The following is a 25,962-nucleotide window of genomic DNA, read 5'->3' as shown; positions in this document are numbered from 1 at the left end:
GGCTGCCAGTCAATTATGCCATTGTTTACATTAATTTGACATCAAATTGCATTTGAATTAAAATGCAACGCACGCACATTTTGCTTCATTTGTCCCTCTCGGCAAAATGCAAAAGGCAAAACGTAAACGGCAAATGGCAAAAAGACAAAAGGCAACACTGTGTGTAAACTGTAAACATTTTCGATACGGATTTGCACTGGGCTGTCGTCGGTTGTTTAGTTAATTAAAATGTTATTAAAAGCGACGACGTCAAGCTCAACAACATCAACGTCAGGCGCTGTCTACAACTGCCAACAATTTTGACTTTGACCACATCAATTGCAATTTGACGTATTATGCACATCGAAGAGACGATAAACCCGCTTTTCCATTTTTATGGACGTAATTCCAATAAAATGCAATCACGGCACTTTTCATTGACTTTTAGTATAGATGTTCTTTTGACTAACTCTTTTGCAAAGTAAAACTACATTTTGTTTTACAAAATTGACCATTAATTAAACTGCAATTATAATAGTTAATTTAATCGAATTTATTAAAATGTTAAGTAGTCGTAGTCAAAGTAGTCCAAAAAAAGCATAATTAAAAACAAATTACGATACTAAAAAGCGCGTGTGTGTTTTTTGCGAAGTGATGAATTAAATTATAATAAAGGCTAAACACAAAAAATGCTAAATCTGCAATATTTGGCATATTGTGTGTTTTAATTATGATTTTTCGTTTTGTAATTAAACAATGTACACACATTTAATATATACAAAAATATTTATAGGTAACAGGAAAAATTTCCACGCGTTGCCAACACGCAATAAATTCTTAAATTGATTTAAATTTAAAGAGTTGTATTAATGTTCAAAAAATACAGAATTGTTTGCATTTAAGAGTCAAAAGAAATGAGCTCTTTAGCTGAGTTGAAAAAATGAGAAATGAGATACAAATTCCAGACGAAAAACTTTAAGAGTTTTTTTTTCGGTTGCAAAGGTTGTGGTCTACCGCTATAAGAAATTAGATTCTCTTAGCAATTAATGGGTAGTTTGTTGTTTTGTTGTGGAAATTTAAGTGGAGCGAAGTACTAAACTTTAAATTTAATAGTAATTAAATTAAGTAGGAAAGTTAGAAATGCTATTTGAATATGTAAAACAATTTTGAAAGTAAATGTTTAATATGGAATTTTGGGTATATTTGAATAATAATGCTGCTCGTTTGGAGCATTCCGCTTGATTACCACTGTATAAAGTTCGGACTCGCATGAACCGCATGGATGGACCATTGGATAACTGGACGGTTGGTTGAAGCGGATGACCCCCGGGTTAATGCCGCGCATCTGCCTCAGAATTATATTTTGCTGTGCTGTCGGGTAAAATAGCGCGTACAATTTTGTTTTCAATTTTCAACACTTTTAATAGGCAATTAATTAAACGCTCAAACAACAACAAATACGAGTGTATATACGTACATACTCGTACGTAGTATGTACACAATTTTTGTATGTAGTTGTGGTAAACTCATGACTGCACAATTTTCAGGAGCCGCCAGCAAACATTTTTATAATTGTGGCAAGAGGCTTTATTATTTCAGTGTGCCAGCTGCTGCTGTTGCTGGACAATGGACTCACTGTTCAAGCATAAAAATAAAAATACAAAAAAAATAAAGTACTGTTGTGTATGTAGTCAGTATTCTCATAATGGCAATCTATCGTTGAGGCCATTGGCATACTCCCTATCATTGTTATTTATAATTTATGCTCTTAACAATTGCAAAATATGATTTTTTAAACAAAAACTTGCGAGCGTTAAAAAATTATGCATATAAATTACAAATGCTCGGATGCTCGGTGAGGCCAGCGGGGGGAAGCAAAGAGAAAGGGGGAAAGCAACAACACTCAATTAACAAAATTACTATTTATGGGATTTTGAAAGACACACACACATGCACAGTAAACACACACCACAACCCAGCACACATACATTCAGTGATATCCCCCCACAGGATTAGTCGCAATTTACAGTCAGTTCTAAGCTGTCGCCGGCAGAGTAGAGTCCAAGGTCGACACTGGGTCTCACAAGTCTTGTGTCTTGTCAAAGTTTTTGTATTTATTTCTATGCATGAATTATTTATGGCACAAAAGCCGCTCTCTGGACAAACTTGGCCGGTTTGCTTGGTTAATGTGCCAGGCCAAAAAGTTGTTTGGGGCCTTTTCTGTGTGTTTTCTGTTCTGTGTTAGGTGTTAAAGCATTGGGTGTATTAAAAGTTTTCAACACTACTCACATATGAGTGTATTTGTGAGTGTATTTTGTTCCCCGTATGTGGCGGCGCGGCCACAGCAGGAATTTCACAATTTTAAAGGTCACTTTGCTGGCTGGTTGCTTGGTTGGGTGAATGCCACAATTTCAATGAGTGCGATGAAAAAGTTTTGCCGGCATGCCAAAGATTCTTTGACAAAACTTTTGCACCTGCACCTTTTGAGGACTTTCAGGACGCGCCTGGCGACGCCACAGCACTTCATCTCCACCTCGAATGTAGATATCAGCAATCAAAGCATATTAGAGCACAACAAGTGGCCGACAAAAGCGCAAACGTTTCACTCCAAAAAGCATATGAACAACACTCAAAAGGACTCTTCACTTGCCCATCTCCACACATTGTGCTCTCCACTCTCCTGGGAACGCACTCATTGTTTTTATTGTGGGCACAAATATGAGTTTGGAACACGATTCTCAAACCTATAAATTTGACAGCTCCTATAAAAAGACTACGACGCTCGGCTCTTCAAATTTTGTTTTGTGTTGTGTTTGCTTTTTTTTCATTTTCATTTTATTTTAATTTAAAAGTTGGGCGTTTTACTGGGCGTGGCTGTGTGGACAGCAATTAAATAAAGGCTCAAATGCACTACAATGGCTCACAAAAAAAGAGGCGAGAATGAAAAAGCTAAACATTAAAGAAGGCGCATTGAAGTGGCAACATTTGTCAATGACAGACAGACGAGTCCTTGGACTCACAATTGAATTTAACAAAAAAATATATAGAATATGAAAAGTTTAAATATATGCAGAGTGCTTGATATAAAGAATACCCTATTATTTAATGTAACATATTTGTGGAATTTCAATTTATAAATATTAAATTACAATGCGCAATTGCGTGGTTGTTAAACTTAGAACAAAAATCGATACCTCTATTTTTATTCACCGCTTCAAGCTAAACTAATATAAAACAAAGTTGTTTTGACTTTTGTTACTTGACTTTGGTTTAGTATTTGTGTAAGAGTGAGTTGCATTTTGATTATTTGCTTAATCAGCACATTCAACAAATGCAATGCCAATTAAAGCAACTGCAATTATTAAATTCATTAATTTGAAATGCAAGCTTTAATGCTTATTTAATGCGAAATTTCTATTCAAACTAAAAGTGTGAAAAGTTGTTTCTATTTATAGATTAATCGGCAATAAATTGCTGTATTAAAGGTATGAATATACCCTTTTTTAAAAACTTTATGTAGCCAGGGTATGCGAGGCAAAAGAAAACTGCCAAGGAAATTGGCGACAGCTGCATGAAAAGATGATTCAATAATAATACCCAGCAGGCCAGGCCAGACCAGGACAGAGCGGAGCAGAGTAGAGCAGAACAGGGCACCCAGCACTCAGTGACAATGGCCATGGCAATCGTATTCATATTGTTCGAGTGTCGGCAACAGGTGCGAGAGACAGACAGACAGACGGACAGAAAGACAGGCAGGCAAACTCTTGTCACACACACTTTTGAATGGCACTCATGATTTGAATGCTGCCTGGAATCGAATAATTAAAAATTATAACTGAATATTCAATGGCACGTATACGTAATGCGTATACGTAATATACGAGAAAGGTTGCCTTTAATTACAGCGTGAAAGCTTTAAGCTCGGGGAAAAAGGCAACTTTTATCTGCCGTATTAAATTAAGCCAAATGGCAGAAGAGGGGCGGGGAGTGTGACCCTAATTGAATGTTTACATGGCCATTGTTGCTGGCCATAAAAGTGGTTGAATTTTCGTTTTTTGTTTTTTTTTTTTATTTGGGTGGCATAATCCATAAATAATTATCATACTCACGGTCTGTAAACTGGCGTTGGCAACTTCGTTGCTGTTGTTGCTCCTCCAGCTGACACTATGTGCTGCTGGCCGAGTCGCCAATGGGCGAGGCAATGTTGCTGTTACTGTCCGACGTGGACAGCGGCCGACAAATACCCAGACGCGTGACGCCCGGCGGCATTGCCTTGAGTATGGCGACGGCCTCGTCGAGCTCGAGGCCCTGAAGCGCGTGGTCACCGACGCTGATGAGGCGATCGCCGGGAAAGATCTCGTTCGTTGCCTCCGCAGCACCACCGCGTATCAGGCCACGTATCACAATAACACTGCCCTCCGCATCGAGCGGATCCTGATAGTCGAGTATGGAGAAACCGAAGCCCTGCTCCGTCTTTTCAATGCTCACCACCGTCACTTCGCAACTCCACAGCGCCAGCCCGGACACATTCTCCAGCGACTTGGAGCGCTGTGCACCGCCCGCGCCGCCCGCAGCCGCTGCAGCTGCCGTATCCGTTAACGTCGCAGTGCTGGACGTATACAGCGAACTCTCCGACTGCGCCTTGCTTAACAGATTCTGCAGACTCTGATGGCCGCCCGGCAGCAGACTGCGCGTCTCAAATGCCTCCGCATTCTGCGAGGTATTGATGATGGACGGCGCCCGTGTGCCGCGTGCACAGACGAGCTTTACGCTCGCCGGCAGCTCCTTAAGTATCTTGACCACATCAATGTGTCGCAGGCCCTGCAGCTTGTGCTCGTTGACCTGGAGCAGCTCGTCGCCGGGCCGCAGGATGCCCTGGCGGCCGACGGGGCCGTCTTCGAGTATTGAGCGTATGTAATGATGCGGACGCTTCTCAATGCCGCACTCGACGTCGACGGTGCCCTCGAGGCTGATTCCTAGACCTGAAAGTTTATTTATTTCGGCAACTAATATTTCACTTTCGGGAAACTCACTTTTCCAGGCCACCCTCAACGAGGCGGCGCTGGGACTGGCCAGTTTCGTCGGCATGGCGGCGGCGGCGGCGACGGAGGCGGCAGCTGGTGCGGCAGTGGGCGTGTCGCCAATGAGCACACCCTGCTGCTCATTGGTGGGCGTCTTGCCATGATCGGGCTCAGTCTCCGACAACGTGGGCGACACGTGGGCCGCTTTATGCTGGGCCGGCTTCGACTCAAGCTCGGGCTCTGGACACTGCTCGTCGGTGTCGTTGCCACTGTCACCGTCATGATCATGGCCATTGCCCAGATTGGCGACGCCACTGCAGCTGCTGCTGGCATTGCCATTGGTTAGACGCGGCGCACTCGGATCGCTGCGGTCCAGCACGTGCGACATATTCGAGTCCACGGTGTCACGGGAGGGCAAATCGCTGTCAGCGAGCAGCAGCTGGCCAACGCCATCGCCATCGACGTCGCCATCGTTGTCGGTGACAATGGAGTCCGCATCGGCGGATTTCGGCGGCAGCCAGCTGAGCGTCGCTATGGACGGCGAGGCGGGCATCGACAGCTGTGATTGCCCATCGCCATCGTTAGCGCTGCCGCCTTTCATCTCCGTGAGTGCCACCTGCAGATGCTCGAACTTGCGGCCACGCAGGAAACGCTCCAGCGTCAGATGCACCTCAATGTCCGTATTCCTCAGCAGCTCCACAGCCTGATGATTCGTCACGCCCGCCAGCGTGCGTCCATCGACGGCCACAATGCGATCATTGATCTGTATCTGGCCGCTCATCTCCGCAGCGCTGCCCTCAATGATGCTCTTCACAAAGATGCCCGAGAGATCCTCCTCCTCGCACACATAGCCAGCCACCGTAATGCCCAGGCCATAGACATTCTTGTGCAGCTCCACAACATACGTTTCCGTTTCGGGTGAATCAATGTAGGACGAGGGCGTTGGCGAACCGGTGCCAATGGAACAACAGTCGCCATCCACATTGCCGTCGCCATCGCCATGCACATCGTTGGGCGTTGCCAATCGTTTGCCGGCTATCACAGTGCCACCATCGATGTGCAGCAGCTCATCCTCGGCCGACCAGCGTGGATCCAGCAGCGGCAGCTGCAGCGATTGTCGCGCCGTCAGCAGCGCAGTCGTTGGCGGTGGCGATAATATCGAGTATGGCACAATGTCCATGTCCTGCAGGCAATCCGCACTGCCCGCATTGTTCATGCTATGCATGTGTGTGTGCGCGTGTGTGTGCATATTTGTGGGTATGGGAGGCAGGGGAAGATCAGCCAGTTCCGTGTCAGGAACAGTTTGAGATGCAGACGTGGGCGTGTAATTGGGCGCCGAAATGTTGCCCATGTCAGCACTATCGCCAGCCGGGGCGCCGGTGACGAGACCAACCAGACTGCCCACATCGAGCGCGTTGGCTGCCACAGCGGCTGCTGCTGCTGTTGTGTTGGCGGTGGCCAAGCTCGGGTTTTGAAAGAGATGCCGCGACAGTTCTTCTGGGTCGGAGAGGAGCTTAGTTGGTATAATGGGCGCATGACAGGCCAGCGTATGGTAGTCGATGGCCGTCGGCTCAACGGGCCGTGCCACAATCAGACGCACCTGAGCTCCGGTCTGACGAAGAACTGTGGCCACTTGCTCCGAGCTGAAGCCGCGCAGATTCACCTCGCCAATTTGCAGCAGATGATCGCCCAACTGCAGTCGCTGATCGCGCTCAGCGACGCCGCCCGGCGTCAGCGCCTTGATAACGACGCCCGTGCTGCGTCCGCCCACCAAAATGAACCCCAGGCCGTTGCCATCGTTGATCAGATCGATAACCTCCACCTGCGACCATTCCGTGCTCAATACCATGGCGCTAACGACGCTGGCTGTCGATGAAGCGACGATGGCGATGGAGATGGAGATGAAGATGTTCCTGCTGCTGCTAAACTTGTAATTGTTAATATTGCTGATGTTGTGGTTGCTGTTGTTATTGCTGCTGTTGTTGCTGCTAACATGACGCACTCTGCGTGCCTAGTTGGGCCGCTGCTGCTGCTGCTGGGTGGTGCTGTGTGGCAATGTTGCTGCTAGTTATCGTTATCGTTACGTTTATCGTTATCGTTATTGTTTACTTATGTGTATGTGGATATTTATGTAGTTGTTGTTGCTGCTGCTGCTTCTGCTGCTGCTGTGGCTCTGCCTTTGTTATTGTTATTGCATTTAGAGTTATTCACCTTCGGCGCATTCAAATGATGATTATGGCCTGGCACGGTAACTGGCCGGGGATCCGCTCCTGGCACTGCCAGCGCCAACGACATTATCGACTACAGCAACACAGCACGCCTGCAATTATTGAAAAAGCCACTTAGTATGTTACCAGCCACACGGCGTATACGCAACGCAACGCGACTCGAATCGACTCGACGCGAAAATAAACCGAGCGAAGGCGATTTGCGTGACGAGCGTGAAACGCGATATTCAATTGCGAGTTCTCTCCTTTCACCCTTCAGCCTCCTTCAACCATCCAAACAGCAGAACCTGCACTTTCTGTTCCTCTTTTCACTTTCGCCTGTTATAATAATTTTTTTTTGCATTTTTGTATTTATTTATTTATTGTTGTATGGTTAGGCGACAGCCGCGTGTTTCTGTTTTTTTTTTTTAATGGCACCTTTTTTGCACGATTTCGTAATTTACATGCATACACACGCACGAGCGCACACACACTCGCACTCGCACATACACACATACACATTCTGCTAGCTGTTTTTTGCGTCCTGTTCACGTGCCACGCATGTTTGACATGCTTCAACCAACCTCCCTCTGGCTGGCTCGCACTGGCAATTAATTTGGAAAATGAGGAAAACTCCCGGAAAACGCGACAAGTTTTGCGGTCTTAGTGCGGACTACTCTTCTCCCAACCAACTACAACAACTGAAAAGAAACGCTTTTTAAAACGAAGCAAATTGCACTTAACGGCAACTCGAATGGCGTCCCTACAACAGGCAGTTTTAGTCCCCGTGGGTTCCTGTGTGACTTTCAAGCACCAAAGTTGATTGCAACGCAACCTTGCTGCGGCTTTCCACTAACGACGCAGCATCGAGGCAGAGATGAGCAACTTTTGAGGGGATATAGTTTCAAGTTTAACTTGAATATTGCAATTTTTATTCAATAAAATTTCAATTTTGCCTAAATTGAATTTTGCTAGAAACAAAGCTAAACTCTTATTCAATTTATGTTGTAAATAAAATGCCTATTTAATATGCAATTACAACAAGAAGGCCTAAGCTACAATTATAATAAATAAATAAATAAATATTTGCTATAACGAAAGCTGCCTAAACCTCAAACCTAATCAAAATATGAATAATTTATTTGTTTGATTGATAAATGAAAACAACAATGGCGAATAATTTATGTGCTTGTTGTTCATAGAGTGAAATCCAAACATGACCTTGGAAGACATTCATTAATCTCGTGGTTTATCCAAGCATATGCCCCTTCAAATTAAAGCGAATTTGTTGTCGGTGGAAAAGCACTCTAGGTAGCATAACCTTTGCTCATCTCTGTTCGCTAATGATGCACATCTAAGCACGGTGACATGATCGTTATTTTTGGCTTTTTGTGCGGAGCACATTGCACATGCTTTTGGAGACTGCAATTGACTGCAGATGTCAATTAAAGGCTGATTGACTTTTGGGGCGTGCCCAGTGCAGGGATTGGCACACGAGGCGTATGATTAACGCGCGCCTCTACAGCAATTGTACACACATACATAGCCAGTGTCCGACAGAGTAGAGACTTTGCTTTTGGTCATTTGTTTGCAAAACCCTATCGTTGCCCTCCTCTTGCCTCTTTATGTGCTTCATTTAACTTGGTTGCGGTTGACGTGAACGCAAACGGGAGTAGGGGGCGTGGCAGCTACGAGGGCGGTCTATGTTGGCGTTGGCGAGGACGTTTGGCATCCCAGCCCATTACACAAAAGTAGGCCAAGCGCGTTTGAAGTTTACAATGCGTGTGTGCGCCATTTGTTATGTGTGCGAGCGTGTGAGTGTGTGTGTGTGGGGCTCTGCTATTTTTACAAGTCGCAACTTAAGGCTGCTCCAACTGCGGCTCCAACTGGTGCTGTGCCAGTTTTCTTTCACTTTTTCGTTTTCGTTTTCATTTTCATTTTATTGCCGCCGGCCACTGTTGCTTCTAACGCACTTCAAACTGCCGTGCCGCTGACCTACTGAGCATTATTAGCCGGCTCTCGTTTTGGGCTGCCTGACTGACTGACTGACTGCCTGCCTGCCTTTGCTTCCTTGGCAGTCAAGTGTCAAAAATCGATAAATGAAAAAGAATATATATACTTATATATATGCATAAATACTATGAGCGAGCAAGGAAAAAAGGAAAAGGCTGAAGAACAAAAAAAAAAGCAGCTGTAGCCGCACTCTGGCATGTTTACTCCTTTATACGCCTACGCCGACGCCCAACGCCCAACGCCACGCCCACAGCGTCTAATGAATTTGACTTTCGACGACGACGACGATGTAGCAGTTGTTGCTATTGTTGTTGTTTTTCCTGCTAGTCGCTGCTGTTGCTGTTGCTGCTGTTCTTGACGGTTTGTTGTTCTTGGCTTGCTTCCGCCGCAGACTTTGGCTCTGACTGTTGCTGTTTTTATTTTATTTTTATTCTTTGCGCTGTGACTGCGCCTTTTGACCTACCTAGAGGCAACGATGGCGACAGCAGCGACGCTAACGCTTACGCCGACGTCGTAGTCGTAGTCGAAGTCGACGCCCAACGACAACGGCTTTTAGCCAAATTGCGCGAGCATTGGCTGCAGCAGCTAACAGCGATGAATGTGACTTGAAAACTAGTGAACTTGCCACCGCGAGTCGGGCACGCAATTTGCAATTACTTAGCAGCTTGGCTGTCGCCACGCTGTTAGATTTTAGTCGTTGACAACGCGGCGTATGAGTAACATTAGTGCACGCACAACGCTTAAGCATTGCTATTGATTAAACAAGCGCATTCTTTTTTGTGGCAATTTAAATGGTCGAGGAGTATGTGTGTGTGTGCTTTGGCAATTTTTTAATTGCCTTGGCAGCTGTTGAATATAGTTAATAAAATTTGAAAGACCATTCCGGCCGGTTCACGGTTTGCACTGTTTGAATGGTTGGCTTGGCTTGGCTGTTTGCTTGGTTGGCTGTAATTAACTTGCGTACTTGCGCTTGTTGGCCAAACATTTGGCCAACATTTTACTGGCGTCTGGCGTTGATTTCTGACTGCTCGTTTCTGGCACTTCATTCACGCATCACATAAACACATTGCTGCTGTTACTCTTTGGGCCAGCATGGAAGCTGGCTCGTACGATATTCCGTTTTGCTTTTTTTCGGGTTTTCTTTGCTCTTGTTTTCTTCACTTGCGTTTTATTTTTCTTTTTTGTGTTTTGTCGGATTTTTTTTTGGTTTTTCTCAATTCTAATTATTTTTTATCAGTTTTACGCGCGCATTTTTCGGCACGACACAACGCCCGCACGCCACGAAGCTTCTTGGCCAAATGAATTGCCCGCTGGCCAGATTGCCTCTGCTCCGTTACGCTCACGACGACACCACCAGCGCTCTTCGTACTTTGTTCTCCTGACTCGCACGTGGCAGCTGCAGCCTGCAAGGAAGCAGTTTTCTACACTCTCTCTCTCTCTTTTTCTCTCTGCGCGCAGGCGCTTTTTAAGGTTTACTCACGAATTCGGGCAATATTTACATATGAAGTTGACGTTGTTGGTGGCAGCATTTAACCGCTGTTGAAGTTGCCGCTGCTTCGCATTCATTCAACTCATGGGATTGTGGCAGAGTGTGTGTGGGAAAGCTTTTCGCCACAGAGGCGCCGAACCAAAAGCTTACCAGAGGGAACCCAATACCGTATGATGAGTGAGCGATCGAATAAGGTAAACACAACAAATCGAATTGAGCGAAAGCTAGAAGAGAACCATAATTTGAGGCTCTCTTTCTCGCTTGTGGCAAAGCTTTAAGCTTTTGTTTGGTGAGCATTATAAAAAGTTGTGAAATGTCAACAAATATAAATTGATAACTATAATCCAAGTGTTGTTAGTATTTAGAATGACTTCAAAGTGAATAGAATAAATTGTAAAGTGTTTACAAATTAATAATTATAATTTTTATTACTATAGATATTAAGGTGAGCATTCACTAGTGTACTTACTGCTTGGTTTACCTTATTTATGGAATGTGATACTGTTTGATTATATATAACTTACTTACAATGGCACAGTGTTCTTTGGAAACCGAAACAGTTGAAGAGTTGACAAATTTGCTTCTCGATTTGATTGATTTAACTAACGAAGAGAACAGAAAGAAAATATTACAATTTGTTTGTGGTCTACTCAACACTGAAGAGAAAGAAAATATTAAATTGGCGTTCAAATTGAGCCAGAAGATAAAGTCAGCTATCGATGAATTGAAGATCCACGATCCTCAGCTGCTTCAAATGTTGTTATTATGTGTGAAATCGTGGAGTCAACATATGGCAAAGGATGAAAAGTCAGTGTTGAGTCAGATCTGGTCAGTAAACGCAACAAGCGAAGCACAATCACTGGCTGGTCAAAGAATCATTCAGATATTTGAAGACTTTTTAAATGACGTCACAGTTGTTGAAATTTTTACACCAAAGCTGCATAAACAAATTGAACAGCAATTGCAGTCGAAGATGAGCAAAGAACGTTTAGTTGGAAACAATTTATTGAATAAGCTACTTGACAGTATTAAGGATCCACATGAGAGGGAACTGGTTAATTTTTCCGGACTAGACTTCATCTCCTATATCACAATAATTCAGTGCCTGCAAGTAGAGTCAACTGCTGTGGCGCCCAAGGACGATAAATGTGGCTTGATCTGGATGCGTCCATTGTACATTCGATTACTCTGCGAAGACAATCTATTGGTGCGACGTTGGACGCTGGAATACTTGATGCTTAATACAACATCTTCAGATCTGAGGCGTGCTAATCTACTGATTGGGTTTCTTAAGGCAACCAACAAAATAGAGCTACATGATCTTGATACATACGCTCTGCCAAATCAACTAATGACCAATTTTGTGCAGAGGCTTGAGTTGAAGCGTTTTCTAGTAGCATTTGTAAAAGTGCCATGGCTTGAAGTGCCTTTTGTGCGTTGGCTTTATAGTTTGGATCCCAAACGAGTTCCTCAAATTACACAAAGGATTTTATATCAAATGGTTCGGCTCGTGAAGAAAATTCAAAATCAAACACTACGTCTTTGGGCTAGCGAAAAACTATTTACTCACTTTATGGTGAGTACCAAGGAAAAACTTTTAAACTTTTTTAAATCCAATTAATTTCAGAACACAATTCAAGAATTGTCTTTGGTCGATTATTTAAAATTCAGTCTAGAAGTGTACAATAAAGAAAAGGATATACCACATGTTGTAGAATATAAGTTAGTGGAACAGATCAGGAAATGCAAAGACATCAATGATCAACTTGTTCGTCTTAATAGAGATGGTTTTGAAAAGATTTGCAGTGGATGCGAACGTCTATTGGATTATGTTCCATATTATCAATTGTTTAAAAAACTGCAAAATGTGCCAAAATTTTGTGACGGCTTGTGGCGTCTTTCCTTTATTCTAATGCTGCACAATAAGCCTGAGGTTGTGGATTTGTATCATGCTGAATATGATTTAAATATTGAGCTTTTTCAAAAGTGCACAAATTTAAAAGAATTGCAAGAACATTTGCTTGAAAAATTAAACTGCAAAACCGAAGTCGAAAAATTATTTCTGCTGCAAAAAAGTGTGGATATGTTTGTGGCCACTCGTATAACTGATTGGAGCAAAATCGAAGAGCTTCAATTAAGTGCATTAGAACTTATGGAGCAGGGAACAGAGAATACATTTTTGCATTTAACCAATATATTGAGCAGCCATAACCAAAAATTACAAGATGACAAAATATTTGATGAGATTTTACAAAAGTGGAATCAATACAATGATGACTATAAAATGCAACGGTAAGTTATTCGATAACAATGCATTTAATGGAAATTTAACATTTATTTTTTTTTATAGAGTTATAGCCTGCAGAATTTTTAGGTATGCAGAAACAAACCTGAATATCGATGAGAGGGTGAACCTAGTCCATGAAATCATTAAAAAATGCAAAAAAATACTGATTTTGGTACGCTTTTATACAATACTAATTCAATACCGAAATATATGGTTTTACAAAACCTCATTCGAGAAGGAGACCCAATGACAGACTCAGAACGGTAAGATCTACTTTATCTTGCATTTCATTCTTTGGCTTACAAATTCCTTTACTATTTCTATAATCTATATAAAGCATTGAATTTGCATTGGCGAAAGAGCTAGCATATAGTTGTTATACAATAAGAAGAGATGCTTTCATCGAGTATGCCTATCGATGGCCGTCAGAGACTTTATATGAAATATTTAATATGTTGATACGTATTAATGTAAGCATGAATCGCAATGGTGTGATTTTAGAAAACTCTAAAGAGAATAGAGTCCAAATGCGAATATTAAGAGTCTTGTTGCACACGGATCCAAACAGCAAATTATTTTGGACAAATAAATTATGGCAGCTTCTGTTGTCCTCATCTAGTCAACCGAATAAAATCTGCTTCCTATACGAGTGTTTGGTGGCCGAACAATTACCCTTCGATGAATCCCATTTCGAACAATTACTAGAGCGAATTAAATTAATTTCCAACCTCGAATCGATTCAACAGGATTCAATAATATCAGTTCTTTACATATATTGCATGCGCAAAGGGGATCTTTTAAAAGTGGAGCATTTTCAAAGGGTCTTTGAAATGTTGCTCAATCAACAGATGGACAATTTGCAATCAGAAACTCGAAGTTTTATTCAATTGGTTCTGCACAAGCTGGCTTTAAAGTGTGAGGAGAAAAAGTAATGTATTTACAACTTTGTGGACTTAACAACTTTGTGCCTAATTATTTTCTTACGCTGTTTTTACTATAGAATCGTAGTTCCCATGGCCGTTGCATTAAAAACACCACCAAATATTGTATTTGAGAATAAGATAATACAGACCACCATTGAAGTGCGACTGATGCTTCCTGAAATCATGCACGCCTATCCCTCCGACATTATATTGCACATAATTAACGCACCAATTGACGAGTATCGAAGACCAGTCTGGGTGGATCCTTATCCGATGCGTTTATATAATCAGTTTCGAAAAGTCTTTGCACAAAAGAGTTGCACTTCGTGATTGTATTATTAATTTTTAAGAATTTGCTACCACCAAAGAAAAAAATAAACACACATTAGCCAAACAACAAGTGTGTTTTCCTTAGGGGTCGACGAGCGACACGATAAACAACAAATTCTCTGCGCCTGCTCCGTCGTCACAAGCAACGGCTGCCGAAACCAAATAAACACACTTGCCACCAACTGTCAGGTGGCAGATGGCAGGTGGAAGTTGCAGGTCTTTTTAGTTAGTGCCAAGACACCACAAGCACAAAATCAAAGCAAAAATAGCAATAATAAACGTGCAGAATGTGACACTTACACCGCATATGTGCGGGGCAAGGAAGAATAAAGAAAATATTAGTGGCAACTATCGTTACATGGCAGCAGCACCTGCCTCAACCTCCATCTAAATCTCAATAGTGTGTGTGGACGAAATGGGTGGGTTGGTGGAGGAGTGGAACAGCGTCAACATTCATCATTATTTGGTCACCCTGTCGGTGTCCCACATATCAATCAACTGTGAAAATCGAAGCGATAAATCCGATCCAGTAAACCCAGTAATCGTAGAGTCAAGTGTACAACTGGGCATATTATAGCTTCGTACAAATTATTAGTATTCCCGGCACTGTTCTCAATAATACCAGCTAAAACTCTAAAGACTTTTGAAAACAACAAAAAAATAGGCTTTTCAATAACACACATAAACGCACACAATCGCCAGAAGACATAAGCAGAAGATTATTTGATATCTGAGTGATCAGAGTAATTGGTGTAGCAAGATGACAGCGCCGCCGGTCAACTCCGACGAAGATTATTACATGGATGAGTCCTTTGACGAGGAATCGCTGTCAGAGGTCGAGGAAGAGCCGGAGGAAGATGTGCAAGAGGATGAAAGCGATTCACGCAGCGACAGCGACGTCGAGGCCGAGTTTCTGCGAGGAAATGTGAGTGATACCAAAACTTTAGATCAGCCACAAGAGTTGGTTATCAAAGAGTTAAGCCTCAGCATGTCTCAACCTCAACCTCAACATCAACCTGAACCTGCTCCACAGCCTCATGCACGCCGTCACCAGATCTTTGGAAAACGCTCTGGTGGCGGCAGCGGTTTCCCCCGAGAACAATTGATGCAATATAACAGCTCTTCGGAGGATGAAGGTCAAGTGGTTATGAGAAAGACTGTGGCTGAAGTCAATCAGTACAAGGAGCCTTCGGAGCAGACCGATGATGAGACATTGTCGGATCGCACCCTAGTGCCAACCGACATTCCAGGGGACAGCGAACTGACCGAATTGGAAGAATACGATGATATGCAAATGGAAGATGAGATGGGTGAAGAGGAGGAAGTTGTGAATGACATAAACGATGAGGACGACGATGTTATGTCCGAGCACAGCAATGATGATGATGTGGAGATTGGACAATTTTTAGATGATAAAAAGCAACAAGACGAGAAAACAAAGTCAAATCTACCCCAAAGCGATCTTGTTGATATAGTTGACTGCGACAGCGATGAGATTGGCACTTGCTCTGACGAATCTGATGAGGAAAAAGCATCACCACAAATCTCCGATGATGAAATGGAATTTATTCCCATGCCACCATCACAAAAAAAGAAACCAATATCCAAGAATTTTCCGAATCTCAATCGCAAGCCCGTTTTGTCGACTGAGATTGAGAAAATTGTTGACACTGATGTGCCACTTGTGGCCAATATGGAGGATGCCCTTGATGTTGACGTTGCTGAGTTGGATGGGCCAAACTGTTTGGGCATGGACCCCAATGATGCATTTAATGTTAAATTTTTGGAACAGCAAATGACTCAAATGTCCGAGATGATAATGAAAACATTTCGTTTAAGTGGCGGCGCTGCAGACAACAATGCCTTGGAGCAGCTGACGTTGGCCACCAAACTAATGAAAAAACAAAGCAAAAAATTGTCGGAGCTGGATGAGGAATCTGAATCCATGTCCACAATTGATTCATCCAAGACACCGACTACAGTACGCTCCGAGGTAATAACAAAACGCACTGGCAAATGTCGTTGTCCCTCACTTACCGACGACCATGAACCAGAGGAAGAATATGATGAAGAGGGAGAAGCCTTTATGATGGACGAGTGCGGGCAGGGTGATGGCCTCATGCGCTATCCACATCATCAACAAGGCGGTCGCATCAGTTGCCGCGTGTCTAGCGTCACGCCAACTAGCTTCAATAGCGATAACTCTGGCTATCACATTGATTTTAGGCGTCCACGTTCTACCACCTCCTCGGAGAAGGTCAAGTAAGTAATAGAATCGGGTCTGAGTATAATTTCAACAATATGTTGTTTCCCTATTGCTATTTCCAAGCTACAAGAACTTGGGGCGAAAGAGCTTCAGCTTTACGAATCCTCAGGTGCGGGAAATCGAGCGACAAAATAACATTTTATTAAAGAAAATGATGAACGTCAAGCCAACAATTAAGCCAGCCGTTAACGCGGTCAAATCCAACTCCAATTTAGCAGCAAAGGTAAGAATATTCTTGTCTGTTTTACAATTTAATAAATCTGTTCATTTGTAGAAGCAGCCCCCGCCAGCGCCGCGTTTGACAAGTGCTGCGGTTAATCGAAAGAAATACCAACGACAGATTGACTTGGACAATGATGTGCTTAAACGTAAACTAGAGGCAGTCGGCTCACGTCGGCCTATATTTAAGTGATGCTGTTCATTGCCCAGCATTATTGTAATTTTAGAAATGTTCAAATCGAATTTAAAATAAAATTTATTGCAAGTTAATAATATAAAAATGTATATAGAAGTTGTGTAAAATTTGTTTCGCAAAATACGCATAAAATTCGACCAATTGAATGATATAAATGAGATAGTCTTTGTAAGTTGGCAACAACTTACTTGGCTTACAAAGTCACCTCATTGATTTTGGATAGAAAGTTCTCGCCCAGCGCTTTGACAGCCTTAAATGCGGCATCGCCATTCTTCTCAATAAACTCTTTCTCGTTCTTTGTTTTCGCTTTCTCTCGTTGCTCCAGTTCACGATAAATAACCTGACCAATCTGCAAGATCGTAAGTTTAATAATCGAACTTCTGATGACCAGTCTGGCACTTACATAAACATCAATTGCCGCATACATAAGCTGATTCTCATCCAGTGGTATCACATGCCACTTGCTCATTCGCACCTTTTTGCTTTTGTCCATGGCCTTTTTGGCTATAAAGTTGGCAAGTCGTTCCAGACTCCATCTGCCGCCTGTCTCACAAACCTCATTGCACCACACACCCAAATCGACGCATTTCTCAATCAGAGGCTCGGCCGATACTTCGGGAAAATCGCGCTGCAGCTTCCGGAAGTCGCTTAAATAAATTCAGGATTAATCACGAGGCTGACTGACATTAATGAACGGGACTTACGCCTTGATATTAACACCATGCAGCCGCACTTTGGGATGATTAATGAGCGCCATCAATGCAGCAGGAATTTTCTTCAAGTTACTTAGCTGATAAACATAACAGCAACGTTCATCCACACATATTTGGATGACGGACGATTTACCAGGGCCAGTTTGGAATGAAAAAGGCCACTCCATATCAAAGGCCATGGGAACCACGTCCACATCGGTTTGCTTCTCCACCCATTGCCTTATTCACAAAATTAAAATGTAATTTACATATTTGTACTACGAGTACTCATATATAACTTACATGACTTCATCGGCTGATGCTGCGATCTCTTGACTTTCAGTGTAATACTTAATAGCACCATTATACTTTATAAAGGGCAATTTTTCTGGAATTTCCTTCTCTGGCGACGGCGTCCCGCCCTCGGCCATTGAGCGTGTGCTGCGCGTCAAACGGCTGCTTCTTCGCTTAGGCGGGTTTTCTGACTCCTCGCTGTTTTCCTTATCTTTCTTCTAAGTTACAGTACAGAAATTGTTAATTCACTAATTTTATATTAAATGTGAAAGATTAAACTTACTATTTCAGGGGTATTTTCGTTTTTCCGTTTATTAGAAATCTTCTCAGTCGTCTTCTTGGTGGTTTTCGTCTGTTTTGGAGTTTCCTTCTTTGTAGCAATTTTCTGAGAATTGAATGAATTATTACACAAAATTACTAAAATAATAATGTTAAACATACTTGTTCGGGCGTTTCATTGTTTTTTGCTTTTGCGGGCATTTTAACTAAATATTTATCCATTCTTATCAATACAATAGTTTGTTTACTGCAAATTGGCGGCAAAATATGTTTGAGATGGTAGCTTGTCGTGTTTTGTAGTTAACAGAGAAACGGCAGAAACATTTTATCGATAATTGTTTGATTAATTTAGTCGAATATCGATATATAGCGCAAACATTCAAACTGTTAGGCTTAGTAAATTATACAATTGATAATAAATTAATCCATTAAACAAACATCGTATTTTTTTAAATCCATTTTTATTATATATACTTTTATATTTAAAATATTTCTCTCAAAGTTTGCTGTTTGAATATTGCTTGATATGCTGTTAATAACAGTTTAGCGCAATGTTAAGTTTACAGTGCAAAAAACATATGTTTAGTAAACTCGCAAGCGGCATTTTGATTATTTCTTGTTTTGTGTCCGTCATAATTAATTAAAGTGTGCATTAATCAGTGTCAAAATGGCCACAAAAGTTGCAGCTCATTACATATCAGAGAAGATATCCAAAGTACGCTGGCTGCCAGAGAAGCTGCAGCAATCCGAACGTTTCGTTACCGGCAGCTGGGATATGAACAACAATTTCGTGCGCTTGTGGCGTCTACAGTCCAATCCATATGCTCAGAACGTTGATCACACACCACGCTGCAATGACAAAGTGTCAATAGAGGGCGATGTAACAGGCCTGGAGTTTGTTACCGATGACATTTTGGCCGTGAGCTCTGCAGACGGTAAACATGACAATGCACTAAAAGTAGCCTTATTAATCTTCTTCCTTTCCAGGGCATCTCAGCCTTCTAAATGTGCAGCGAGCTGTCGAAGAAGATCAAATACAGCGCACAGCACGCAGCGAACGCCTGCATGAATTCAAGTGTAGTGGAACCAGCGCTCCTTGCACAGCGGTCGCTGTCTACGGCACCGACATAGCTACTGTAGGTGAGGACGGTTGTGTAAATGTGTTGAGTGCCAACAACTTGAAGCAAGTTAAGCGTTCCATCGAAGCCGACAGCATGTCACTGCTGGCCGTGAACTTTGTCAGCCAACAACAACTGGTGACGGCCAACCGAATGGGTGTCATTCGAATGTTTGATACACGCATCGCCAGCGAAACTCAACCGAAAATTGCTTTTATGGTTGCATGCCAAGATGCAAAGAGTTGCAATTTTGTTTCCTGCATGGCCACGCATCCCATGCAACAGCATATTCTCATTTGCGGCAGCGAAGAAGGATCAATTACCGTGTGGGACTTGCGCAATTTGGAGTATCCAGCCTCATACCTCAGTGCGCACAATAGTCCTATCACAGACATCGGATTTCACAATCAGGATCCCTCGAAGCTCTTTAGCTCTGCCGAATCTGGTGAAGTTTGGATGTGGTCCGAGAATAAAACGCACATAGATCCCAATCAACAGGATGGCAAAAGTGCTTGGCTGAGTGGCGATCGAGTCCGAGCTCTTGTTAATGTTGATGGTGTACTGAGCAACATTCGCAAACCAATAAACTCATTCGATGTGCATGGGACTCGTCTGCTCTGTGGCAGCGACTCCGAAGCCGTCTACATTGTGGATGATATTCTTTAAGATGATATTCTTCGTAAGAAATTTTCTACATTTATTAAAAGTTATCTAAGAAAAAATAATCTTGTCTTTTTAATGGATTGAGTTCAACCAGTTTTTTTTTCAATCATTTCCTATTGTCTTTTAGCAGTAGAACAAATAGTTTGTTGTTATTCATTAAATCATCCGAAGTTCTATACAGGTTGTAAACATAACTGCTATTCCTAAGATTTAAATACCATCTTGTTTGTCTTTGATCATTTCCTCTCCATGAAAATTACTATTTCCCTTAACTATCAGGGTAATCATATATTCTTAATTTTTCCATATTAAGTAAAGTTCAATTCTAATGTCATCGATATAAAATCACCATTTCCTATAGTATACTCTTTTTTTTTAATTTTTCTTTACATTTGTTATAAACTTATGTGTTTTTTTCTTTGCTTTTGTTTTAGTCATCCAATTCAAATCCCCCTCAATATATCTTAAAACATTCCAAAGATATTTCTTTTGTATATTTATTTAAATTCGGTATACGCAAAATTGGCTTAAATCAAAGCACCTGACTTAAATTACATCTATAAGTACAATTATGCCTAAATATACAATGTCTTAAAGGTAGCTTTCTGGGTGCCGCTATATGGTATGGTAACTAAGTAAGCGTAACCAAGGAAAGTAAGTTTAGTTCATTTTATATATCGAATTTAAGCATATTAAGATACGAGTAATATCGCATATTTTCGCGAAATATTTCTCTAGTGTGAAAATTGGGGTTTAAAATTAACTTCATATTCTTTGTTGTATTGCCTATGTGTTTGTGTTGACTTAATGTCTATTTCGTTGGCTAATTTTGAATAGATTTATGCGTGTTTTTCAACTACCATATACAGAAATACATTTATATGTTATATAAGTAATAGAATTATGGTCCAATGCATAGATTTGGTATGCATGCGATGTGAATAATAAATACAAAATGATTAATGATATATACAATGGCACATGGGCCTCAATTAGTTTCGATTAGTTTAGATTTTGTTTTAAGTTTTACGTTGATTTCAATTCGAATTTGAGCATTTACAATAGCATTTCATTTTATAAATTTCTTGAATTAAATCTCCACTTTCAAGTGTCTGTGTCCGCTTCTTGGCTGTTAGTAGAAACGCTCGAACTTGGGTGGCTTGTTGAGTGCGCAGAAATAATACCCTGAATAGTTTTGTGTAGCGCCGGGTGGAGTATAGTCGCTGATGCTGTAATTGCCATAGTCATAGTTGGGCATATGGGCGTGGTGATGCATGTGGTGCGGTAGTGGATGCGGATGTGCCAACGGATGTGGATGCGAGTGCGGGTGCGGATGCGGGGGATGATAATGCTGAAAACCGCCTGCACTACGCGGCTTTTGTCATGTAATGAGACTGCTGCCACCCCCGCCAATGCCATTGCCACCATTGCTGCCACTGCCGCCGTTGCCGCTGCCGTTGCTGCCATTGGCATTGTTGCCGTGTACGCGCATGTGCCGATTGAGATTGCCCGACTGCGAGAATCTATGCGAAGCATTAGAGAAGTTGTTAAGTTTGTTTGTTGTTCCAGGCAATATTCCAGCACAGACTAAACGAAACATACCTGAGCAGGCAGAGCTTGCACTGATAGGGCTTCTCGCCGCTGTGGATGCGCAGATGTTTGGTCAGCGTAGAGCTGTCGGAGAAGGACTTCTTGCAGGAGGAGCACCGATAGGGACGCTCGCCGGAATGGGTTCGCATGTGCGTGGTGACGCTGGAACTTTGCGAGAAACGTCTATCACAAATGGGACAGCGAAACGGCTTCTGTCCCGTATGTGTGCGTACGTGCGCCGTCAAATTGGCGGCCTGTGAGAAGCTTTTGTTGCAATCCGGACAGCGATACGGCCGCTCTCCCGAATGGGTGCGTAGATGCGTCTTCAATGTGCTGGGCCTCGCATATGTTTTGCCACACAGCCGGCACAAGTTCGGTTTCATATCGCCGCCAGCGCTGCCCTCACCATCCCCGTCCGCATCGCCATCCCCATCATCGATGCTATCCTCCTCATCATCGAAGGCAGACAGACCCAAACTCAAAGCGGTGGCCTGATAACTGGGACTCTTATGGGGCGGCGTATAACTCTGGCCGGCGCCTGTAGCTGCTCCAGTGTAATAACCCAACGCTGCTGCTGTATTGGACACAGGTGGCGATGGTGACTCCTTGTCCGCTAGTGTGGGAAGTGCGCTCAACGATGCTGTTGGTGCCGGCGCTCGAAAATCAGCCGTAAACGAATAGGTAGCGGATGCAGGATAGTGTGTGGGACTCAGCAGTGGAGGGTAGAGCACATTAACCGCCGCTGAGGAGCTGTTGGGTGGTGTCCAGTTCATTTGCGAGCACTGCATGGGCACAGCGCTGCCGTCGGCCCCATAGCCATGATGCATGGTCATATTCATGCTGACATTGACACTCATGCTGGGATACATGGGCGGTGCTGTGGCGGCTGCATTCGCAGCAGCCTCATAGTAGCAGGCGCTGCCTGCACCAGAGCCGCCATTGCCGCCAGTGGTGCCATTTGTGGTGGAGCTGTTGTGGTGGCTGCTGTGATTGTGGAGCCCGTTACCACCGTGCGATGCCTGGGTCAGTGCCTGTTGCATGTGCTGCGACTGCAGCTGATGTCCTGACTGCGTTGACTGGGAATGTGAATGGGAGTGCTGCTGCTGTTGCTGCTGACTGCCGTTGGGGGAGATGAGCATCTGGTGCGGATGCACGGTGTAGGAGAGCGAGGCCTGATGTGGATTGCTGGCGAAATTGTACGAAGCACCGCAGGGCGAGAACGGAAAGAGGCTGGGCAAGGGATCAATGTCCAGCGGTGGCAAGCCGGGAAACGTGGAGGCCATCTCGTCGGTGCTCCAGTAGCTGCTGCCGTTGCCCACACCAAGCGAGGAACCGTTGTTGGTGACACTGCCAGCACCCGAGAGATTACTTGTGGGCGGTGTGGTATTGATTTGATTGCCCAGCACTCCAATTGTGGGATCGAAGCAGCCGCCGCAATCAAAATCGCTGCTGGTGAGTGAGGAGATGGGCAGGGCGGTGTTGCCTTGGCAGGATAAACAGCCGACGCAGGATGCAGCACACTCTTGCTGCAACCAAACCGAAATCGAAATGTAAAAATATTCACTTTACTCAAATGTTCACAGCACGATTTAAGGCGAGACACAAGTTAATTTCGAAGCGAACAATTTACCTGCGGACTGTCCAACGCCAGGCCGAATAATGGATTATTGGGCACATAGCCCGTTTCTGGTTCCACAGGACCTCCGTTTGAGACATCGCACGATATGTACATAGCTCCACCCTCTTGATCTTCCAGGGAATCTGTGCGCAGGTGTGCCAAAAAAAACAGTTAAAACATTGTAACATTGGCAGCATCATAAGCGTATCTTTCGGATACATTATTTTCACAGCGTTCTCAACGAGTTGCAACCACTGTGCGGCGCACGAAACTCCGCCCCTAAACACACAGACACAAACACTGCGAAAGAGCAGAGCGAACGCGACGCCATTTGCTTTCCTCTCGCTGCTGCTTTTGCACACAGTGCTTGCGTGTGTTTTTGGGGCGAGTTTTTCACACAATCAACATTTCCCAGCTTGGAAAATCAGAAAATTAAACATACCCAGAATTATGTTCAAGAGTTTGGAACTTTTATATAACAATCCCATGACATGACTCCAGCTGGTTTCGGCGATTTATTTCTTGTTTTTCTACGTTTCATTTTGCTGCCTCAATTGAGATTTCCAGCTGTAATTCACAATTAAAATATTTTAAAGTGTTATTATTATTTATATTTAAATTTAGTTCATTAAATTAATTTATACTTTGAGATATGAATTAATGATACCATTAAGGAATATTGTTTAGCTTTGCTGTTTTTCATGTTCAGCAGTTAATTATTCCCTTTTATGTTAAATTATAAAATTAAGAAACACTTATTCAAAGTTTTTGTATTATTCAAAATTCAACTCTGAATATATTTTATTTTAACATAATAATATTTTAATGAAATATAGTCAGAGTTGAATTTAACTTTAAACTAATTGCTGTACTTTTGTATTTATTTTATATACAAAATAAATAGCAGTAAAAATTATAATAAAAAAAATACACATGTGAAGGATTTCATAGCACAGGAGGCTATAAAAATTTGATTTCAATTGATGTATTGTCTTATTCATTTTTATTGGCGTATTTAATGTAATAAAATTCCGCAGTAAAATATATAAATTTAAATACCACTAATTCAAAGATATTCATTTGATCTTCACTCGAACTGTATTGCTTTAAATTTAATGAATGCGTGAAGTATATAGAAACATATATATTTATTTTTTTTTTAGAATTTATAAAACTTAATTGGAAATTTTTCACTATGTCATATTTAATTTAGTTTTGACTTTTATTTTATCAAAAACCGCAAAAGAAATATCTAAAATAAAATTGAATTAGTTTTAAATTTAGTGGTTTTTCAAGTTAATCGCACATAAAACTTTATATATTTAGAAGTCCTTTCATTGAATTTATACACATATGTATGTATAGATAATATTAAAGTCTCACAAGAAAGTAAACTTGCATTAGATCGCACTATTTGTTCATTAAATTTATTCACCTTATTGAATATTTATTTCTCATGATCAGCACACTGCGATGATTAAATAAAATTCCAACGTTAAGAGCTCTTAAATGTCACTGATTTAAATTTATTTATCTATATTTTGTTTTGTTTTTTATTTTTGGTGTTTCTTTAGCTTTAATTAATTTTGCATAGATGTTCTGTTGAGGGTTTTGCTATGAAGAACCGTTGCGTTGTAGAATTTCAGTTAATGCGGGAGGCAAAGAATCGACTTTCGGCGACGAGCATAAGACGGCAACTAATTGTCAGTTGCAGTTCGATGTCTCTCGACCGATATTGGCGACGGGGCCGTCAGCGCGGTAGCAGCAACAGCAGCAGCAAAGCGACAACCACAGAAAAAATGCTCACTTAATTATAAACAAGCGACAAAAGGGCGCAAAAGACAACGAAAAGCAAACGCACAACCTCACACTCACACTCACACTTAAACTTACACTTACACTTCGAGCCGATACAATGACACAAAGTGCCCAACTAAGTACATGGCATACGAGTACAATCACACATGAAGAGACCCTTACAGCGAGTGTTGCTGTTCCTCTTGTTGTTATTGTTGTTGTTGATGACACCCCCTCCCGACAGCAACCACCGCAGCGACAGAGGCAACCAACCAATGCGCTCTTGCCGCCGTCTCCGGTATGCCGGCTTTTGCGGCGACAACTAACCCAACCCCCAACCCTCCGACCAGCACACGTTGTATGTGCCATCCAACTCAGCTCATTCATACGTAGCAAGCGGCAGCAACGTCGCCGTCAGAGCAGCAGCAGCAGCAGTTTTTCAGTAGTTTTTATTTGTCACCCAATATCTTTACAGCTCGACACCAGATACCACCGAGCCGAACTCAGCCAGGTCGAGCCATGCCAGGCCAGGCCGGACTGTGACCATTGATCGTCTTCTGCTTCTGCTGCTGCTGCTGCTTTTGCTTCCTTCGTTCCATTCTTTTGTGGTTAAACATGTTTTGCTTAGCCACCGCCTCATCCTTCCTTGACTCCGCTGAGGCGACAGTCCATCAGCCAGTGAGACGCATTCACTCATACACATTCAAAGTTGCCTCAGCCTACTATAGCAACAACCCTCTGCTTTCGTTCAATTGTATCTTGTATCTTGTATCTTTACTAGTTCGTAGTTCTCATTTCTAGCGCAGTTGCCTCAACCAATGACAGTTGTCTATTGATCGAACGATCGATCGATCGTTGCTCTTTTGCATAGTTACAACAATGCGACGACAATTGTGAATTATTTTTATTTTTTACGTCATTTGATAGTTTGCTTTGTGGTTGTGTTTAGTTGTAACTGAACAACACAAAAAAAAGAAGAAA

The 25,962-nt window shown here is 42.5% G+C and overlaps 7 protein-coding genes across 13 annotated transcripts in view; 3 read left to right on the top strand and 4 right to left on the bottom strand.

Moving 5' to 3' along the window:
• The window catches only part of LOC117575836 (patj homolog), a 28,925-nt gene extending 17,998 nt beyond the window's left edge, over positions 1-10,927 (bottom strand). Inside the window, exons 1-4 of one of the 4 annotated variants that reach the window (XM_034260243.2) lie at positions 10,701-10,927; positions 10,185-10,623; positions 5,013-7,320; positions 4,089-4,961 (exon numbers count right to left, since the gene is read on the bottom strand). In XM_034260243.2, coding sequence (XP_034116134.1) covers positions 4,144-4,961; positions 5,013-6,849 — 2,655 coding nt within the window. In that variant the 5' untranslated portion in view covers positions 6,850-7,320; positions 10,185-10,623; positions 10,701-10,927 and the 3' untranslated portion in view covers positions 4,089-4,143. Of the gene's footprint in view, positions 1-4,088; positions 7,321-10,184 lie in introns of all 4 variants that reach the window. The other 3 variants (XM_052006725.1, XM_034260242.2, XM_052006724.1) reach the window with 3 other exon arrangements.
• The window catches only part of LOC117575839 (retinol dehydrogenase 13), a 46,760-nt gene extending 32,671 nt beyond the window's left edge, over positions 1-14,089 (bottom strand). For 2 of the 3 annotated variants that reach the window (XM_052006727.1, XM_052006730.1), the window contains exons 1-2: positions 13,981-14,037; positions 11,238-11,311 (exon numbers count right to left, since the gene is read on the bottom strand). In XM_052006727.1, coding sequence (XP_051862687.1) covers positions 11,238-11,311; positions 13,981-14,022 — 116 coding nt within the window. In that variant the 5' untranslated portion in view covers positions 14,023-14,037. Of the gene's footprint in view, positions 1-11,237; positions 11,312-13,980; positions 14,038-14,068 lie in introns of those variants that run through there. The other variant, XM_052006728.1, reaches the window with a different exon arrangement.
• On the top strand, positions 12,528-14,722 carry LOC117575838 (uncharacterized). Its single transcript, XM_052006732.1, has 4 exons — positions 12,528-13,001; positions 13,060-13,259; positions 13,334-13,924; positions 13,997-14,722. The coding sequence occupies exons 2-4, from the start codon at positions 13,147-13,149 to the stop codon at positions 14,247-14,249; spliced, it is 957 nt and encodes a 318-aa protein (XP_051862692.1). The 5' UTR covers positions 12,528-13,001; positions 13,060-13,146; the 3' UTR covers positions 14,250-14,722.
• Positions 14,723-14,840: 118 nt separating this feature from the next.
• LOC117575843 (protein hemingway) lies at positions 14,841-17,011 on the top strand. Of its 2 annotated transcripts, none has more exons than XM_052006726.1 (4): positions 14,841-15,174; positions 15,283-16,511; positions 16,579-16,738; positions 16,796-17,011. In XM_052006726.1, the coding sequence occupies exons 1-4, from the start codon at positions 15,010-15,012 to the stop codon at positions 16,925-16,927; spliced, it is 1,686 nt and encodes a 561-aa protein (XP_051862686.1). In that variant the 5' UTR covers positions 14,841-15,009; the 3' UTR covers positions 16,928-17,011. The 2 variants fall into 2 exon arrangements, with proteins under 2 accessions (XP_051862686.1, XP_034116144.2); XM_034260253.2 differs by having other exon boundaries at positions 14,844-15,174; positions 16,790-17,007.
• LOC117575841 (3'-5' exonuclease) lies at positions 16,973-18,484 on the bottom strand. Its single transcript, XM_034260251.2, has 6 exons — positions 18,358-18,484; positions 18,200-18,301; positions 17,926-18,131; positions 17,635-17,862; positions 17,334-17,577; positions 16,973-17,279 (listed from the first exon to the last, which is right to left on the bottom strand). The coding sequence occupies exons 1-6, from the start codon at positions 18,415-18,417 to the stop codon at positions 17,124-17,126; spliced, it is 996 nt and encodes a 331-aa protein (XP_034116142.2). The 5' UTR covers positions 18,418-18,484; the 3' UTR covers positions 16,973-17,123.
• Positions 18,485-18,800: 316 nt separating this feature from the next.
• Positions 18,801-20,050, top strand: LOC117575840 (nucleoporin Nup43). Its single transcript, XM_034260249.2, has 2 exons — positions 18,801-19,130; positions 19,183-20,050. The coding sequence occupies exons 1-2, from the start codon at positions 18,863-18,865 to the stop codon at positions 19,977-19,979; spliced, it is 1,065 nt and encodes a 354-aa protein (XP_034116140.2). The 5' UTR covers positions 18,801-18,862; the 3' UTR covers positions 19,980-20,050.
• Positions 20,051-20,457: 407 nt separating this feature from the next.
• On the bottom strand, positions 20,458-24,690 carry LOC117575777 (protein glass). Its single transcript, XM_034260144.2, has 5 exons — positions 24,620-24,690; positions 23,627-23,751; positions 23,197-23,327; positions 21,579-23,092; positions 20,458-21,499 (listed from the first exon to the last, which is right to left on the bottom strand). The coding sequence occupies exons 2-5, from the start codon at positions 23,670-23,672 to the stop codon at positions 21,358-21,360; spliced, it is 1,833 nt and encodes a 610-aa protein (XP_034116035.2). The 5' UTR covers positions 23,673-23,751; positions 24,620-24,690; the 3' UTR covers positions 20,458-21,357.
• Positions 24,691-25,962: the final 1,272 nt, after the last annotated feature.

This window comes from Drosophila albomicans, chromosome 2R (assembly GCF_009650485.2).
Source record: "Drosophila albomicans strain 15112-1751.03 chromosome 2R, ASM965048v2, whole genome shotgun sequence".
In the NCBI taxonomy this organism is placed as follows: Eukaryota; Metazoa; Arthropoda; class Insecta; order Diptera; family Drosophilidae; genus Drosophila; species Drosophila albomicans.
The sequence above is the reverse complement of the archived record's forward strand: the minus strand, read 5'-3'. Positions and strand labels throughout refer to the sequence as shown.